The sequence below is a fragment of the Girardinichthys multiradiatus genome, chromosome 6 (genome assembly GCF_021462225.1).
Source record: "Girardinichthys multiradiatus isolate DD_20200921_A chromosome 6, DD_fGirMul_XY1, whole genome shotgun sequence".
Classification (NCBI taxonomy): Eukaryota; Metazoa; Chordata; class Actinopteri; order Cyprinodontiformes; family Goodeidae; genus Girardinichthys; species Girardinichthys multiradiatus.
In genome coordinates, this window is record NC_061799.1 from 21,132,383 (window position 1) to 21,149,623 (window position 17,241).

Here is a 17,241-nt window from a genome sequence, read left to right on the forward strand (position 1 = left end):
AACAACTAATTTAGTTAACTGTTGTCATTTTCAGTCCATACTCGGAGTTACTGAATTTTTCTCAACTGCACTTCCCTTTTTTTTTAGAAAACCACTCATCTTTTTGGCTGTTGGTGCTTATTGGCTCTACGTTACAGGCAATTTGTTTCTACTTACCTTGCAAATAAAACCAAACGTCTGAGAATCATTAAAGTCAACCAAAGTGTCTTTGGTAGTACACTTTTAAAATTGAAATAATGGATTGAGGAAACATGGGTGTGCATGAGCCTAATTTAAACTATTTTATGAGATGTAACAAATTTTATTGTGACTGCAACATATGTGCAATATGAGTGTATTAATGAATGTTCCAACACACATTTTTTTATTTAGTCATTTCCTTTCTTTATAGTCAATACACTGTGTATGTTTTAATAGATTGTTAGAATTTAATATGTGTTTGGTTCTTAATTGAGTCTGAATCATCTAGGTAGAACAGATTATTCTCACGGATTTTTGGATAGTTTGAGTTTTACTGCAAACCAGGAAAAGGGTTAATACTTACAACAATAAGCTGGACTGTGATGTGAACGTTAAGAGCTAAGAGCGAGCAGCGGGTTTGTATGGGGTAAGAACGCTGTCAAAAACAATGTGTATGTAAAGACGGAAATGTGTGCATATTAGTCAATAGTTGTGCATAAGTAAAATCCAAAAGAGTTATTGTATATTTTCTCTGTAAGAATACAAAATAAAATGTTACAGCTTCAAGAAATTACAAACACAAAGTTCAAGTTTACAGTTGTGGTTTATTCTTTATGAATACGATATGCTATAACAGTTTGTGAATACGATTTATTTTCTTTGAGAATACGAATTTACATCATCGACTTGGTGTCACGTGATCTCAGGCTGGTTAGTGGAGCAGAGTTAGTCGATTCACATTGCGCATGCGCTGTCACACTCCTCACCGCCAGTAAATAAGGACCAAGAGCATATATTAACGACATTAAGACATATATAAACTTTTTAACATTACCTAGCTTTGTACCGTAGTTTCTTGGTCCGTTCTTTTGGCGCTAGTGCTGCTGCTTCTTCTTCTCTTCTTCTGCTGGCGGTTCGCAACAAATTCAGAGGTGCATACTGCCACCTACTGTACATCATTGTATAACTCCACCCACTATATTCTATGTTTTAGTTTTGTATTTCATAAAAATAAGAACAATGCCTTATTTATAATACTCTCGATTCTCCCCCCCATCTCCCCTCTGTTCCTAATATTCCTTTTAGACTGAATTATCTCCCATTCCGGCACTACGTTTACTGGCGGTGAGGAGTGTGACAGCGCATGCCCAACGCGAATTGACTAACTGTGCTCCACTAACCAGCCTGAGATCACGTGACACCAAGTCGATGATGTAAATTCGTATTCTCAAAGAAAATAAATCGTATTCACAAACGGTTATAGCATATTGTATTCATAAAGAATAAACCACAACTGTAAACTTGAACTTTGTGTTTGTAATTTCTTGAAGCTGTAACATTTTATTTTGTATTCTTATAGAGAAAATATACAATACCTCTTTTGGATTTTACTTATGCACAACTATTGACTAATATGCACACATTTCCGTCTTTACATACACATTGTTTTTGACAGCGTTCTTACCCCATAGATTCAACTATTAAAGTTAACCCGTGGAAAACACCTGTCATTGTGACCCTACAACTCTCGCGAGATTTCCGGATTGCGCAGTGGAGAAGACTACTCACTTCGGCCGCCATCACTGCAAACAAGCTAAAACATTAGCCGAAACATTCTGAGGAAAGCGACTGACAACAGTGTAACGAACGCAGACACCGACCGCATTTCTATAATTGAAGTCATTAAACGTCACATTTTCTGTCCTGGCGCAGAAAGCAGACTAGCAGCTGCCTTTCATGTAGTCTTTATGTCAACTTAGGAACGAAAGTCGCTCTAAGTAATCATGTCGAACCTCAAAGGCGGCACCAAGAAGGACACCAAGATGAGGATACGAGCTTTTCCTGTGAGTATTCTTAGACGGACAGTGATTTTGAAATTCGGGCGCTGGAAGTGAAAGATCTCAGTGTTTGTAGCTGTCAGCTAACTAGCAGCTGAAACGAAAAACATAGACGTCATTGTCAGGGGGAAACTACAACTGTCCGAACAAATCATCCAAAGCACAGAAGCTTTCATGATTTTTGTTCACACACATTATTTTCGTTATCGGTTTGCGAATATTGCCGTTATTTTTCTCGAGCTAATGTTAGCATATGTAAAGAAAACTTCTAACATAAGCTAGTTAGTAGCAGGCCTGTTAGCTGGCATGACGTCTACCAAGTTACTGTCAGTCTGTCAACGAGTATCATTACGTTATGATAACCGCGTACACTTTTCAGGACTCTGCGCGGATATGCTTTGGTCATGTGAATTCATTTGAAAGCTAGTGGATCTTTATTAGGTCTAAGACGTGAGTGTGCATGTCTAGCTTAAGTCCAGTGCCGAGGAGAAGACAAAATGTGATCATCTGTGATATTGGATGTTTGTAACAGTTTCAGAATAGTTGTATGCCAAAACAAACGATTTAAACTGAAAGAGCATTAAAATACATTTCAATGATGCATAGTTTCTGTATATAGCTTAAAAGTTGAGACAGATACTAGTTTGAATAGCTGTAGTTCTGTGGTAATTTATTTCCCCCCAATTTACATTGAAACGTTTAAAGTACCCGGTGCATGTTGGACTCTGGCAGGGCTGCCCTTTGTCACCGATCCTGCTCATAACTTTTATGGACAGGATTTCTAAACACAGCCAAGGGCCAGAACGGGGTCTGGTTTGGGGACCAGTGGATTTCGTCTCTTCTTTTTGCAGATGACGTGGTCCTGCTGGCCCCCACTTGCCAAGAGCTACAGCATGCGTTGGGGCGGTACGCAGGCGAGTGTGAAGCGGCTGAGATGAAGAACAGCTCCTCCAAGTCCGAGGCCATGGTTCTCGACCGGAAAAGAGTGGCTTGCCCTCTTCAGGTTGGAGGGGAGTTCCTGCCTCAAGTGGAAGAGTTCAAGTATCTCGGGGTCTTGTTCGAGAATGAGGGAAGAATGGAGCCGGAGATCGACAGACGGGTCGGCAGGGCCGCCGCAGCAATGGGGATGCTGTGCCGTTCTGTTGTGGTGAAGAGAGAGCTGAGCCGAAAGTGAAGCTCTCGATTTACCGGTCAGTAAATGCGGCCGGGCATTTACTCGGCCACCCTGGAGGAGCTCGGAGTAGAGCCGCTGCTCCTCCTCATCGAGAGGAGCCAGTTGAGGTGGCTCGGGGATCTATGCTGGATGCCTCCTGGACGCCTTCCTCGGGAGGTGTTCCAGGCACGTCCCACCGGGAGGAGGTCCAGGGGACGGCCCAGGACAAGCTGGAGGGACTTTGTCTCTCGGCTGGCCTGGGAACACCTTGGGCTCCCCCCGGAGGAGCTGGAGGAGGTGTCTGGGGACATCTGGGTGTCTCTACTGAGTCTGCTGCCCCCGCGAACCGGTTCTGGACGCCGTGGAAGACAACGACAACTTTTTAAGTAAATCAATAAATAAAAGGTCAGGATCAAAAATTATTAAAAAAAAAAAAAAAATCATAGAAATTATTTTAGATATTACCATGACGTGTTAAAAATTATCTTTAATGGATAATGCACTTTTTTCAGTGATTAGAATAAATGTCAGTTAATTGACTTGTCTGTGACTTTATTTAACCCCCTGCACCATGTGTGGGCTAATTCAGCCTGTCTCCACATATCAAATCAATTTGTTTTTCAACATATAGGACAGAGTACTTGATTATCTAAAATAACTACTCATTTACCAGACCAACACTTCAGTACTAAGTCACGGGTCGCTTGAAAGGAATGACAGTATTTATGTTCTGGGTACGTTTCCTTTATGTTACGATCAAAAGTGTTTGGAAACCATAGTAACAAAATAAAACACTGTTTTTGAGGTGGTGGTCCACCAGCCAAGTGGTTGGAGCCCCAATGGCAGTCACGAACAAAGTAACTATTAAGTAAATGCTAAGTGACAGTCTTTATTTCCGCAAAATACTTTTTGCAATATTATGCCTGTATACCACCCTTTTCACTTGAGTTTCATGTTCAGGGCAATGCACAAGTATCTACCTGAATAAATTAAGTTGACATCTGCATTCACTCAACAGCTAACATTTTAGATGTTGAGTGTATGCATTTTTGTCATCCCGTAACATTTAATTTGCATAAACTGGCTAAATTGCCAAAAAAAAAAAGTTTCAGTCATTTACAGATTTTCTTGCTTCTTGTTTAAAAATGAAATGAGTAAAAACTCACTGAAACCACAGTCAAATCCTGAGTCTGCTTTATCACATCACCTGAAAAGATCTTCACTCATGTAAGTTAAAGACAACACCTGTGATGTTGTTTTGGTTGAACCTACGTGTTTCATTTGGCCTCAGTCGTTGCCTTCAGAAGCCTCACCTAACAGAAGGAGAAATGGTGTGCAAAAACAACTCAGAATAAATAATTAGTTTTGATAGTCAGTGTAGAGCCTTTGATTGGTACTGTTAGGTGTAAAGTGAAGATGATTTTGTCATAGCCCAGTTTAAATTAAGGTGACATGCCTTTATTTATAATATCTGGACCCCCAAAAACTCATGTGCATAACAAGCTGAACCACAACAGTCACCAATCATTTGCTTTTAGTGATGTTATGAACTTTTTGGGATAAAGCAGCTACTGTTTGCTCGTGTCCACTTCAGGATAGTCGATTAATGTCAAAACGGCATCGCCAAGTTCATAGTACTCCATGTAAGCTGAAGTCAGTTACTCATCAAAGTTCTCGTTTAAATGTTTTTTGTGCACAGCACAGCACTGCCTGTATGTTTTGTATTTCCAGTATTGTTGAAAAAAATCCCAATAGTTGCTTTGCTTCACATGAACCTGGCCGCCAATTTGTCCTCTGCCAGCGAGTTGGTCTATTGCAGTTTATGTATTACATTGCAAGTCTCTTTATTTTCTAAGGATTTTTTTTTTTTTGGCACAGTCCATTTTTTTTTAAAGTTCTCATTTGCAGTTGCCATAAACCTGTAGCTATGGGTCCAAGCTTTCCGTAGCTTTATGTGAGAATAGCTGGCATCCTTATAACATCAGGGTTTTTTATGGCTTTGCATAGAAATGTACCTTTTTAATCAGAGATAAAAGATATGTTGACAAAGGGTAATTCAACAGAATTTTTCAATTGAATTTTAAACACAATTAAGACAAGTAATGTTGTCATTTCAACTATACAGGTAAAGTGAAAAACTTGGCATTTTAAGTATGGATAATTACTCATCTAACCTGATTAACTTGACTTTGAGAGACAATTTGATAAGAAAGAGCATGCAATTACAGGAATACTAGTGTCAACAGTTCAAATTGTATTGGTGGTGAAAAAAACATTTGCCTTGTAAGTTCTGGAATAGCAACAGAGAAACCAAAATTGTACTTGACTATGATATGACAGTAGTATATTAAATATAAACTATTAGGGAACACCTATAGGGAGAAACAGACAGATCTATAAGGAAATATAAGCATAAAGGTGAGACAAATTTGTTCAACATTTAAAATTAACATCTGTTGTTGGAGCAGCTGCTTAAAGATGGTATAGAAATTAAGATGTCACATCCACTAGTGCCATATTTATGACTAAATTTAAGCCTTTATTCTTAATGCTGTGCCAACTTGTCCTCCACTCATACTGTTACTCCCAGATAGTTTGGTTGCAATCTTAACTGTACTGAAAGCAGGAAAAATATCCTACCAGTGACAGACTTTTCTCATTTAATGGTTGTCTTTATGTTTATGACTATATACATTGTATGTAGATTCTCACTGAAGGCATCAAAACTGAATGAACACGTATGGTATTATGTAGCAAATGGAAAATTGTTAAAGAGCTTTGAATATGTTTTATATTTTAGATTCCTTAAAGTAGCCGCCCTTTGCTGTAATGACTAAAATATTAACCTTTGGCCGTCTCTCAATGAACCTCTGGGAAGTTCTTTCAAGAGTATTTGGGAAACCATTTCAGGTGACCACCTCATGAAGCTCATGGAGAGAATGCCAAGAGGTGCAGGGTCAAAGCAACATTTGAAAACCAAAGTAGCATCATAAACCCCCATGAGACGGACTTTCTTCTTCATGCTTTTTTTTTCTTCATGCTCAATACTGCCCCCTGAAACAATCCGTTCCAACTGCATGACTATGTTTGGTTCGGTCTAAAAAAAAACTGTGGGAAAGCAAGCCAGGCCAACCGAAAGGGTGAATGTTCTTACTTTTACCGATCCCTGGACCGGAACCAGTAGTGTGAATGGACCCTTAAATGTATTTAAAGATAAACCCTTATATTGCTAAGGTTAATTTAACGATGTAGATCAGTTGACATTCCACAACCAACTTTTCATTCTGCTGTGTCCTGCAGATGACGATGGATGAGAAATATGTAAATAACATCTGGGACCTTCTGAAGAATGCCATCCAGGAGATTCAGAGGAAGAACAACAGTGGGCTGAGCTTTGAAGAGCTGTACAGAAATGCCTACACTATGGTGCTCCACAAGCACGGAGAGAAGCTCTACACAGGCCTGAGGGAGGTGGTCACAGAGCACCTCATCAACAAAGTACTTTAATGTTTTCCTCTCCAGTGCAGTTATTAAGAAAATAAAAATTGTATCTTTATTGGTTCCACTGTAGATAAAATGACTTGATTTGTTTGTGTTTTCAGGTAAGGGAAGATGTTCTAAACTCCTTAAATAATAATTTTCTGCAAACTCTGAACCAGGCCTGGAATGACCATCAAACTGCCATGGTTATGATCAGAGACATCCTTATGTACATGGTAGGTATTCAGTTTTTAAATTATTTGTGGACCAAACAATAAGGTTGTGTTTGCATATTTGTGTGTTTAATCAGGAAACTGGCAGAACCATTTGCTCTACCTTTGCCAACAGCAACAACACAATCTGTGTCGGGTTGTGTGCGAGTGATTGATCCCTTGAGATAGGCATACGTGTAGGCTAAAACAATAGCCCAGTCAGTGTAGAGATCATAGAGCCCTACTGGGGTCCTTTTGTTCCACACTTTTCTGCTTTCCTGTCCTGCTGTACCCTTGTCAGTGACTGTTGTTTTAGTTGCTTTTGCTGATAACTTCATGCTCATAATCCCAAACCTGCTTCTTAGCTAAGTATAGATCAGCATCTATGAAATATTGCATCATCTTTAAAGATCCAGTAGACATTAATCAACTTGTTGAGCAGATTATTTCAGAAGACCAGGCTTCTTTTGATTTGTCTTTCTTTCCTTAAGAAGCTTCTATGTGAGAGATTATCTGTGAAGAAAACTGTCATCTAAAACAAACATAATAAAACCCGATATTTATTTACTGAAGCCTGACAACTAGGCCTGCCAGCCATAAGATTGTTGGTTTAAATTTGTGCTTTATATGCTCCAAAGACCTCTTGGACACTAAAATATGAGCAACACAGGAGTTTACCAGATGGTAAAACTGTCTTCATATTCACAATTAATCTGTTTTTCAATGAGGAGTTAACAATCTTAAAGAGCATTTGATTCAACGGCTTTTTCTTTGCCAGTGTTATGTCCTCAATATTCCCTTTTTATAATTTTGATTATAGGTTGTCAACATGTAAGGAATAATTGTAGACCTGTTCAATAATGATTCTGTCTTTTGGGTGCTGCACCAATTGTTTTATCTAAATGCTTTCTTGTATAGAGTTTGGAGATTAGCATCGTTTTGATGGTGAGCTTTTATTTATTTGTTGTTTAAAACTCAGGAAAGCCATTTTGGGAGGACTCTCCTTTCCAATAATACTGATTGCGATATATTACAATAAAATTATAATGGTACACTTTTGAATTGTGCAATAAATCTAGCCTGTAGAAGAATACAAAATGATGTTATCAGCATAAAAAGGAATTTATAATTGTATGATGAAAATGTAATTTGATATACTCAACTGGTCCGAGCGCAGAGCCTTGGGGAACACCCTTAGAAATGGGGAAAAATGAAGACTTAAACATGTTCTATTTTAACACACTGTAATTTATCAGAGAGGACAGCTACTTTGTTCAAAGCACAAATCTTTGGTCTATTCAATAAAACCAACTCATTTGTTTTAAATTTCTCTGTTAAAGTCAATGAGCGAATGAAACTATGTATTTACCAGTTCATCTACTGTGCATCTGTCTGATGTATTAGCTTAAATATTATGTGAGCACCTTTCCTCCTTCTAAGACTAGGTACAGCCTGATTCAGAGACCTTAAAGTGAAGCATAGGTTAAGCATTAGTAACATGATAGCAATCTGCTGTTGATGATCTAGTGTCAACTGGAATTTTCATAATACCAAGAATCTGATTATACAGTCATAATTTAAACATTGCTAAACATTGCATTGACCAATTGATTATGATTAATCCATACATTTTTTTTCTTTACCATTACACATCATCCCTAAGCTTTTGGTTTAGTAAAAAGAAAATGTACATATATATATATAATCTACCTATAATTGTCCTTCCTGTGACCAAAAAAAAAAGTCATGTTGACCTAATTGTCCTGGATAACACACTGTTGGCAGTTGCAGTAAAGTTACACGTGACCATTTGTGTCATATTGTTGTTTCATTTAACAAGTGATTAATGCTTAAGGTTTGCGCTCAAGGAAGTAAAATAGTTTTCCAGCTAAGCTTTTGACCACAAAGAGTACAGAAAAATAAGCGTGCTGATTAAACTTCCTTTCAACATTTTTTCCCTGCTGGAATTAAAATTTTCTTCACAACGAAAAATGCTTTTCAGTGGTACAAGGAAATGGCATTCATCACAACATGGAAAGTTATGCTTGAAGTTTAACCTATTTTGAAACAAGACAGATTTCAAGATGAGGGATCAACCATATAAAATCACTACTTAAGCCAATTCTCAAAGGTAAATAAGGTAAACATTAGTCAATTGCTTGTTCCTGTAACCTATTAAAGATTTTTAACCGTCATTTATTTCTAATGGAATTAACAATGAAGTATAAATATTTCCCACCTTCATGTGTGCATAAATACATGGTGCAGAAATATCACTATGAAATCCGACTGATTCTCTGAGATTTCTCACATATCAAATTAGGAAAACAAACAACACTCGCCACACTTGTGCAGGAAAAGAAACTGCCTTTCCACCAGCAAGATAACTGAGCTGAATGTTTTGGGAATAAACACATTGGTCTTAAAAGCATTTATTTGTCAAGGCTGATTGGAGAGGGAGAAGCCTTTAGCTTTTTAGGAAGATTCAATTCTTAAATGCAAATACTGAGAGCGCTTGGCATGCAGTCTTCTTAGTCCAGATTAATCCTGTCCCAAAGTTAGGGGCGCATCAGGATAAGAAGAGATGGATGAAGTGATGTTTCTGATATACAAGCCTGTTAGGAGAGTGCTGTGATCTAAGAACCATTTTAAACTGAAGGTCCAGGACTTTTTCTTTTTTTTTTTTTTCCATGGTTTTATTCTAAGACAACAAAGTCGGGGTTCTTTGGGCTCAAAATATTTCTTATTAAAAGAATACAGTGGCAGATTTGTGCTATTATATAAGCTAAAGGTGGTTCATTAAAATATTGGTAACTTTTTAATAAAACCAGTGTTTTAACAACACTATTCTCAGCTCAGTAAATAAACAGTTGAATAAATTGAGCCAAATAATTGTGCTTCTGTTTTATGCATTAACTTTTCCCTTAATCTCTTTTAGGATAGGGTTTATGTTCAGCAAAACAACGTGGAGAATGTATACAACCTCGGCCTAATCATATTCAGGGACCAGGTGGTGCGCTACGGCTGCATTCGGGACCACCTCCGACAGACGTTGCTGGACATGATTGCACGGGAAAGAAAGGGGGAAGTTGTAGACAGGTAAGCTCTCATGCTGCTTTACTGGATGAGGAGGCAGATATCTTGGATGAATTGGCTAGTCTGGTGTAACTCAAGAAGACAATTTATTTTGTTTGTTTCCCACCATCAACTGCAGGGGTGCCATCAGAAACGCCTGCCAAATGCTGATGATTCTAGGTCTGGACGGTAGATCTGTGTATGAGGAGGACTTTGAAGGGCCCTTCTTAGACATGTCAGCTGAGTTCTTCCAGGTGAGTTTGTACTTGACGCCTCTGTGCGCTTGTTTTTCATATCTGCCGTTAAACAGCTCTTTAAATTTTTAATCATTTTTCAGATGGAGAGCCAAAAGTTCCTGGCAGAAAACAGTGCCAGTGTCTACATAAAGAAGGTTGAGGCTAGAATCAATGAAGAGATTGAGCGAGTTATGCACTGCTTAGATAAGTCAACTGAAGAGCCGATTGTTAAGGTAGTGGAAAGGGAGCTTATTTCGAAACATATGAAAACCATTGTGGAAATGGAGAATTCTGGCTTGGTTAATATGCTCAAGAATGGGAAGACAGAAGGTAAATGTGTTCTTCATTGATAGGTTTTATTTTGTTTGAATTCTCAATATCCCTTTAAGATTAAAAAAATACTTTTTTTGTCTTATTGTTTTTAACTTCCTGTTTTACCTCTCAGACCTGGCTTGCATGTACAAGCTGTTCAGTCGAGTGCCAAATGGCCTGAAAACAATGTGCGAGTGTATGAGCTCCTATTTGAGGGAACAAGGCAAAGCTCTGGTGTCAGAGGAGGGAGAGGGCAAGAACCCTGTTGACTACATCCAGGTATACTGACAGAACTGTCACAAAAACCCAACTTACTGTTTAAACACTTTGTAAGAGACACATGCTGTATCAGAGAAGTCATCTTTTTGTGTTTTATTGCTTTCTCCACAGGGTCTGCTAGACTTAAAAACACGATTTGATCATTTCCTCCTCGAGTCTTTCAACAATGACAGACTCTTTAAACAAACCATTGCTGGTGACTTTGAGTATTTCCTCAACCTCAACTCGCGCTCGCCGGAGTACCTGTCACTGTTTATAGATGATAAGCTCAAGAAGGGAGTAAAAGGGGTATGTGGCTTTATGATAAAAACAGTTATTGTTTTTAAGAGATGGATTGATTGAACACCATCTAAACCTGGTTCGATCTATGTTTGACCAGCTGACAGAACAGGAGGTGGAGTCTATTCTCGACAAGGCCATGGTGCTGTTCAGGTTTATGCAGGAGAAGGACGTTTTCGAAAGATACTACAAGCAGCATCTGGGTCGTCGGCTTCTCAGCAACAAGAGCGTCTCAGATGATTCAGAGAAAAACATGATCTCTAAGCTGAAGGTGAAAGAATCATGAGAGGTGTACAGATCCTGCTCAGTAAATCTTCACTAATTCTATTCGAAAAGATAAACGGCTAACAGCTAATGAAAAAGCCTAAACTCGGCTTTTCCTGAAATCTAAGCATTGCATAAGGCAAATTAAAAATCTGTTTTTTTAATACAGAAATGCAATCCTACTGAAAAGTATGTCCATGTATTGTATATACATTCAATATTTGGTTGCATTAATTAATGCATCAATACAGGGTGGCATGGAGGGGATCAGCATATGGCCCAGGTTGCTTTAGTAGCTGCCTTTGCCTTTTACTGCGTTGTTGGGTCGTGTCCCTCTCATTTTCCTCTAGGCTAGACAGAACTCCATAGATTGGTCAGGCAAGTTTGCAATTTAGGCACAGTGACCCAATGGACATAAAAGCTGGTAACCCAAACACCAGAGATGTGACCGTTGATGGGTGGTGCCCTGGGCTAGTGCCAAATAGGGGCCCTATTGACAAAAACATTTTGAATGAAAGTAGTAATGTGGGTTTTGTAATACAGACCAACTTGAGTCACATAAAGCCAAGTATTACATGTATGAATGGCTGCTTGATGCCAGGAATTCTCAGGTGATTGCAATTTCTTTTAGTTCTTTTGCATCATTCTCAATATTTCAAAGATTTAACATCTCCGCTACTAAAAATATACTTTGTGTGGGCTTCAACTACATTTATTTCCACCAACTGGCCAGATATGGTATCAGCATGCAGAGTGCCAGTACACGGTGCTTCAAATATAATTTCACGCTGAAAATTGCATCCAAACAATCTTTTTTGCTGATTGTAATATTGTAATATAACCCTGTTTGTATAATGATTCTGTTTTAATTAGTTTTAAACTGCTTGAATGTATCCTTAGGATTGTAGTAAGATTCTTTATCCCCCTTTTATTTGATTCAGTGTCTGCAGCTTCAGCTCATTCTCCCTTTTTCTCCCTTCCAGACAGAATGTGGCTGTCAGTTCACCTCCAAACTGGAAGGGATGTTCAGAGACATGAGCATCTCAAACACTACTATGGATGAGTTCAGGCAATACATACAGAGCATATCGGTAAGACATTAAACACACAATGCCCGCAGTTGGGTGAACTGACCTAAAGTTGTGCTTCAAAACCAACTCTGAAATTATTTCACTATGGATAGAAAGTAGACTTTGTGTCTCTTTCTGATACCAGTAACGTCAATAGAAAACAAACATGAATCTTAGCTTACATGAATGCTTTTTAGTTCTGTATCATCTGAAGATGATTTTGAAGGAATCCCTGAAGGGTTTTCTGCATTCATTTCAGGCTTCTTTAAGTGGTGTAGACCTAACAGTAAGGGTCCTCACCACTGGTTACTGGCCTACGCAGTCTGCAACACCTAAGTGCACCATCCCCCCTGCTCCTAGAGAAGCATATGAAGTCTTCAGAAGGTAAGGCGTTCAGCAAGGTGACAAAGAGATTACTTCAAATTGTTTGTTTTTAAACCATCTAATGAAAGTGCTGCCTGCCTATATTTGATAGGTTTTACCTTGCTAAGCACAGTGGAAGGCAGCTCACACTACAGCACCATATGGGGGTAGCAGACCTAAACGCAACTTTCTATGGAGCTATTAAAAAGGTGCTCCATAGCTTTGGTCAACTACTTAAATATCAAACAATTTTAATGGTAAAAGTATGGATACTAGATTTAGATTTTTATTTCGATTGTCTTCTTTTCCTATTTCCTCTACAGGAGGATGGTTCAGAGGTGGGTGTCGGCGGAGCACAGGTAACCGGTTCTAACACCCGTAAGCACATCTTGCAGGTCTCCACCTTCCAGATGACCATCCTCATGCTCTTCAATAACAGGGAAAAGTGCACTTTCGAGGTGAGAGTACCAAGGTCCCCTTTCCATGTTTAGAAATAGAAATATCCTTTATTGAACCACAGTGGGGACATTCAGGTGCATCAGCAGCATAGTGAAAGGCAAACTGGGGCATGCAGATACTCACAAATGTAAGAAAAAAAATATTGTACAATTCTTGAAATTCGCATGTTCAGATTAAATGAAATTCTCTACTGTGTAATTGATTTTGAAAAATGTATAATTGTGCATACAATTACAGACCATTTACAAGAAATGGAAAACTGTAAAAACAGCGAGATGGTTATAAAGTCTAACAGTTGCTGGGAGGAAGGATTCGATAACGCTCCTTTGTGCACCTAGGATGCAACAGTCGGTCACTAAAGGAGCTCTTCACTTCTGTAACACTAATAACCAATTAACCATAACACTATGATCACCTGCCTTTATATGGAGAAGGCCTTCCTTTTACTGCAAGGAACAGGGGTCAGGATGCGCTCCCTGGCTGATCTATATGCCACGATAAACAACAAATAGCAATTCATTGTGTGTTCTTTCACTTTCTATCTGAAGCATTATTAGCTTTTTCAGGAGTTTGAGCAATGGTAGCTCATCGGTTATATGCAACAACGTTTAGCATAAAGAAGTTTTTAATGCCCCTTTCAATGGATCGCTGGTTTTTCTTCCTCAGTCTACTTTGTATGTTCCGATCACTGACAACCATAAACATTTCAGAAGAGTTGCAGTAATCTGTAATACAATAACTCACCTGGCTAGCCATTGCAGATTGTCTGTGTAAAGGTTTCCAAATAGTTAACCGTCCCTTTCTCTGCTTTCAAAACTTTAACTTTATTAACTTCCTGCTAACCTATTTGTCATTTTATATCTATATTTGTTAGATATTGCTATAACTTTGTTTTTAACAAATGTTAAATTGGAAATAACTTTTCAAATGTGCCTTTTTTCTTTTTATTAATTAATAGTTGCTTTTGTCTCTTATCCTCTTTTTCTAGGAGATTCAGCAAGAGACAGATATCCCCGAGAGAGAGTTGGTGCGGGCGCTGCAGTCTTTAGCCTGTGGAAAACCTACACAGAGGGTTCTAACAAAAGAGCCAAAGTCAAAAGAGATCGAAAATGGCCATGTGTTTACAGTCAACGATCAGTTTACCTCCAAACTGCACAGAGTCAAAATCCAGACAGGTGAGTTAAATGTCTGCATGATTTAATCTTAAGTCAATTTTGTTTTTGCTTCTTTCTTTTTTTTCTTTTTTTAGAAATGAGTTCTTACTAATGTGATTTGTGAAAATTCCTAATTTATTCCATTCAGATTTCTATTTTAAGCTGTTTTAAATAGCCTTTCATAGCCTTTTATCTCCAAACCGGTTCTCTTTCTGTTGATTTGTCGTAAATATTTCAAAAGTTCTTTGATTTGTTACATAGCGTTCATATGACACAAGGTAAATGTGGTTAGCATGTTTCATTTCTGTTTCAGTAAACATAAGATGTTTTTTTTTTTTTTTGTTTCTTCAACTAACCTTTCTTTACCTATGACCAACTTTACTAGTTGCTGCTAAACAAGGGGAATCAGATCCTGAAAGAAAGGAGACGCGACAGAAAGTCGATGATGACAGGAAGCATGAGATCGAGGCAGCCATCGTCCGCATCATGAAGTCGAGGAAGAAGATGCAGCACAATGTCCTAGTAGCAGAGGTAAGGAGCACTCATGGACTAATTTAATTGGTTGAAGTGAACGTCAGCCCTATTGTTGTTCCTTTTGAAATGCTATTAGATGATACTATTTGTGATGGAGGGTTGTTTGAAGGAGGTGCGCTCACTGTTTTGCCTGCATCAGACTTTATTCTGCACGTTGTGTGGACAATGATGGAGAGGAGTCCTCATTAATGAGCCATTGTTACTGTAGCTCAATACGGTCTCTTTTTCCACCTCCTAAAGCCACCCAAACCTAATTTAATCTCACTAGTTTTATTCTAAACAGAGATTAGCTTGATTTATCTAATAAAATTCCTGCTTCTAGTTTCACATGGTCAGTGCTCATACCACTGTCCACTGCAGGAAGGACTTATTCAGTACTTAAACAATCTCTTTAAAAATACCATTTGAAAGAGCAGCCTTTAATCTTAAACCAAACCTGTTGTCTCTTTGTGTCTTCAGGTGACCCAGCAGCTCCGAGCACGGTTTCTTCCCAGTCCTGTGGTAATCAAAAAGCGCATTGAAGGACTGATAGAAAGAGAATACCTTGCACGGACGCCGGAGGATCGTAAAGTGTACACCTATGTGGCGTAGGAGAAAAGATTGGAATGTTTTCTGTGGACTGTTGTTGCGTATGGACTGTAAGTTTCTTTTACAGACAACAACTGGAAACCTGATTCATCGACTCTTGCAAAAAACAACGTAAGTCCTCGTACATGGGACGTAAAAACTTGGGATAGACAAAAAAAAGGAAGTCTATCAGATGTTCTAGATGACTTTTAAAATTGGGCCCAGTCTTCCTATTCCCAGTGAGTTTTTACATGGATGGTTCCAGCTTCAAGATTTTCACCGTTTTACCCTGGTAGAGTTCAAAACTTGCAATGAATCCCGTGGGAAAATGTGAATGCTCCACTTTTTTTCGTTTCAGTACTGTATAAAACTAATAAAATTATTAAAACAACAAATGTGGATTGTTACAAAATAAAAATTAGTATTGTTGGTTTGTCATAGAATTGTGTTGCTCATCTGTGTCAGGCTCTTTTCAGAGTTAAAACGGTTTGTCTTGCTCTTGAACTCACATTATTTAGCAAATACTCATTCATTCTTATTCTATACCACTTCTTCCATAGTGGGTCACGGGGGAGCTGGTGCCTGTGTCCAGCAGTCTACGGGGGAGAGGCAATGTATAAAAAATATTTAAAATTGATTTTAATTCATTTTCTGATGTGCTACGAAGCTTGGATTTTGCTGTCAGAAGTGATGTAAAAAGAGGTGACTGAGGTGTGGAAATATCTCATTCAGTAGTTCAAATTGGCCAACTTCGAGTAAATCCTTTTTTATCTTCATCCAGTGTCTAACAATGCTGCATCACTGTTTTAAAGGTTACCCTTTTCTAATATTTTTTTATTAGGGCCTGCCATAGCAATAAATGGAGGAACCTATTATTTGCCACCTTCAAAATTAACTCTATTCTGTATTTGTTAATGCGGCCCGAATCGTAGGGTGCACCCACACAATATACTGTATATATTGGTGTTTGGAGTTACTATTGTCATGTAAATAGTCAAAACCCACACCCATAAATCCCAGGAATAAATGGCGTTAGGGGAAGAAGCGATCATCAAAATTCACTATTTTTAAGGCTTTGCTGTGTCATACCTTCCATTATCAACCCTGAAAGCTTTCTACTTCAGATTCAGAAACCAGTGGATGGTGAATGTGAAATATGTCGTGTATCAAAACAAGATAAATCAGATTAACACAGACACAGATGTTCATATACAGGTGACCTCTGACCCAAACAAGATGGTATAAGAGAAACGGGGACCTTCGTAAAAAGCTTGCATGACACAAGAATACCTGTTTGGTGATTTTCATGGAATGGACACAAGTCTACTATTCTTTTAACCTCTCCAAGGTTGTACCCCAAAACTTGATGCACACCTGACCTAACTCAGCCACAGAACCTTTGGCTCTGGTCCAAGAATCATCAGACCCCTTCAAAATTTGCTCAGAAATATTTCTGCTTGGCCTTTTTTATTTGCCTGACAAAATGGCCACCAATGCTCAAATAAACTGCCTAATGTCCCAAAAGGAGGATTTTATTTTTATTTTAGCTTGAAATATATCCAGTAGTTCCCATTTATCACTGTTTGCAGTATCTGTATTTAAACAATTATGCCAATACAGAACCAAACATGCTTACATGAAAGGTCAAAGGTTTCCCATATAAACGTTTTTTGCATGGATGGCGGCTTAGGCGTTCTCCTTCGGCTGCCATCCCAACCAATCAAGATACAGGAAATTATCTCAATTCTGGGCTTAAAAGTGCAGTGCAGCCCCACATAAATCATGT

The 17,241-nt window shown here is 38.5% G+C and overlaps 1 protein-coding gene across 1 annotated transcript; it reads left to right on the forward strand.

Annotated features, from left to right (window-relative positions):
• Positions 1-1,708: 1,708 nt before the first annotated feature.
• Positions 1,709-15,898, forward strand: LOC124870555 (cullin-3-like). The gene is made up of 16 exons (XM_047369314.1): positions 1,709-2,024; positions 6,472-6,669; positions 6,774-6,887; positions 9,802-9,962; positions 10,078-10,192; positions 10,276-10,504; positions 10,620-10,765; positions 10,877-11,053; positions 11,145-11,315; positions 12,292-12,399; positions 12,638-12,762; positions 12,854-12,950; positions 13,065-13,199; positions 14,189-14,375; positions 14,740-14,885; positions 15,348-15,898. The coding sequence occupies exons 1-16, from the start codon at positions 1,965-1,967 to the stop codon at positions 15,477-15,479; spliced, it is 2,301 nt and encodes a 766-aa protein (XP_047225270.1). The 5' UTR covers positions 1,709-1,964; the 3' UTR covers positions 15,480-15,898.
• The last annotated feature ends 1,343 nt before the right edge of the window (positions 15,899-17,241 follow it).

Excerpts from the sequence above, each read along its gene's own strand:
- LOC124870555 (XM_047369314.1), top strand. The coding sequence starts at position 1,965 with ATGTCGAACCTCAAAGGCGGCACCAAGAAGGACACCAAGATGAGGATA. Across the intron at positions 6,670-6,773 it reads CAGAGCACCTCATCAACAAA|GTAAGGGAAGATGTTCTAAA; the intron begins GTACTTTAATGT and ends TTGTGTTTTCAG. Across the intron at positions 10,505-10,619 it reads CAAGAATGGGAAGACAGAAG|ACCTGGCTTGCATGTACAAG; the intron begins GTAAATGTGTTC and ends TTTACCTCTCAG.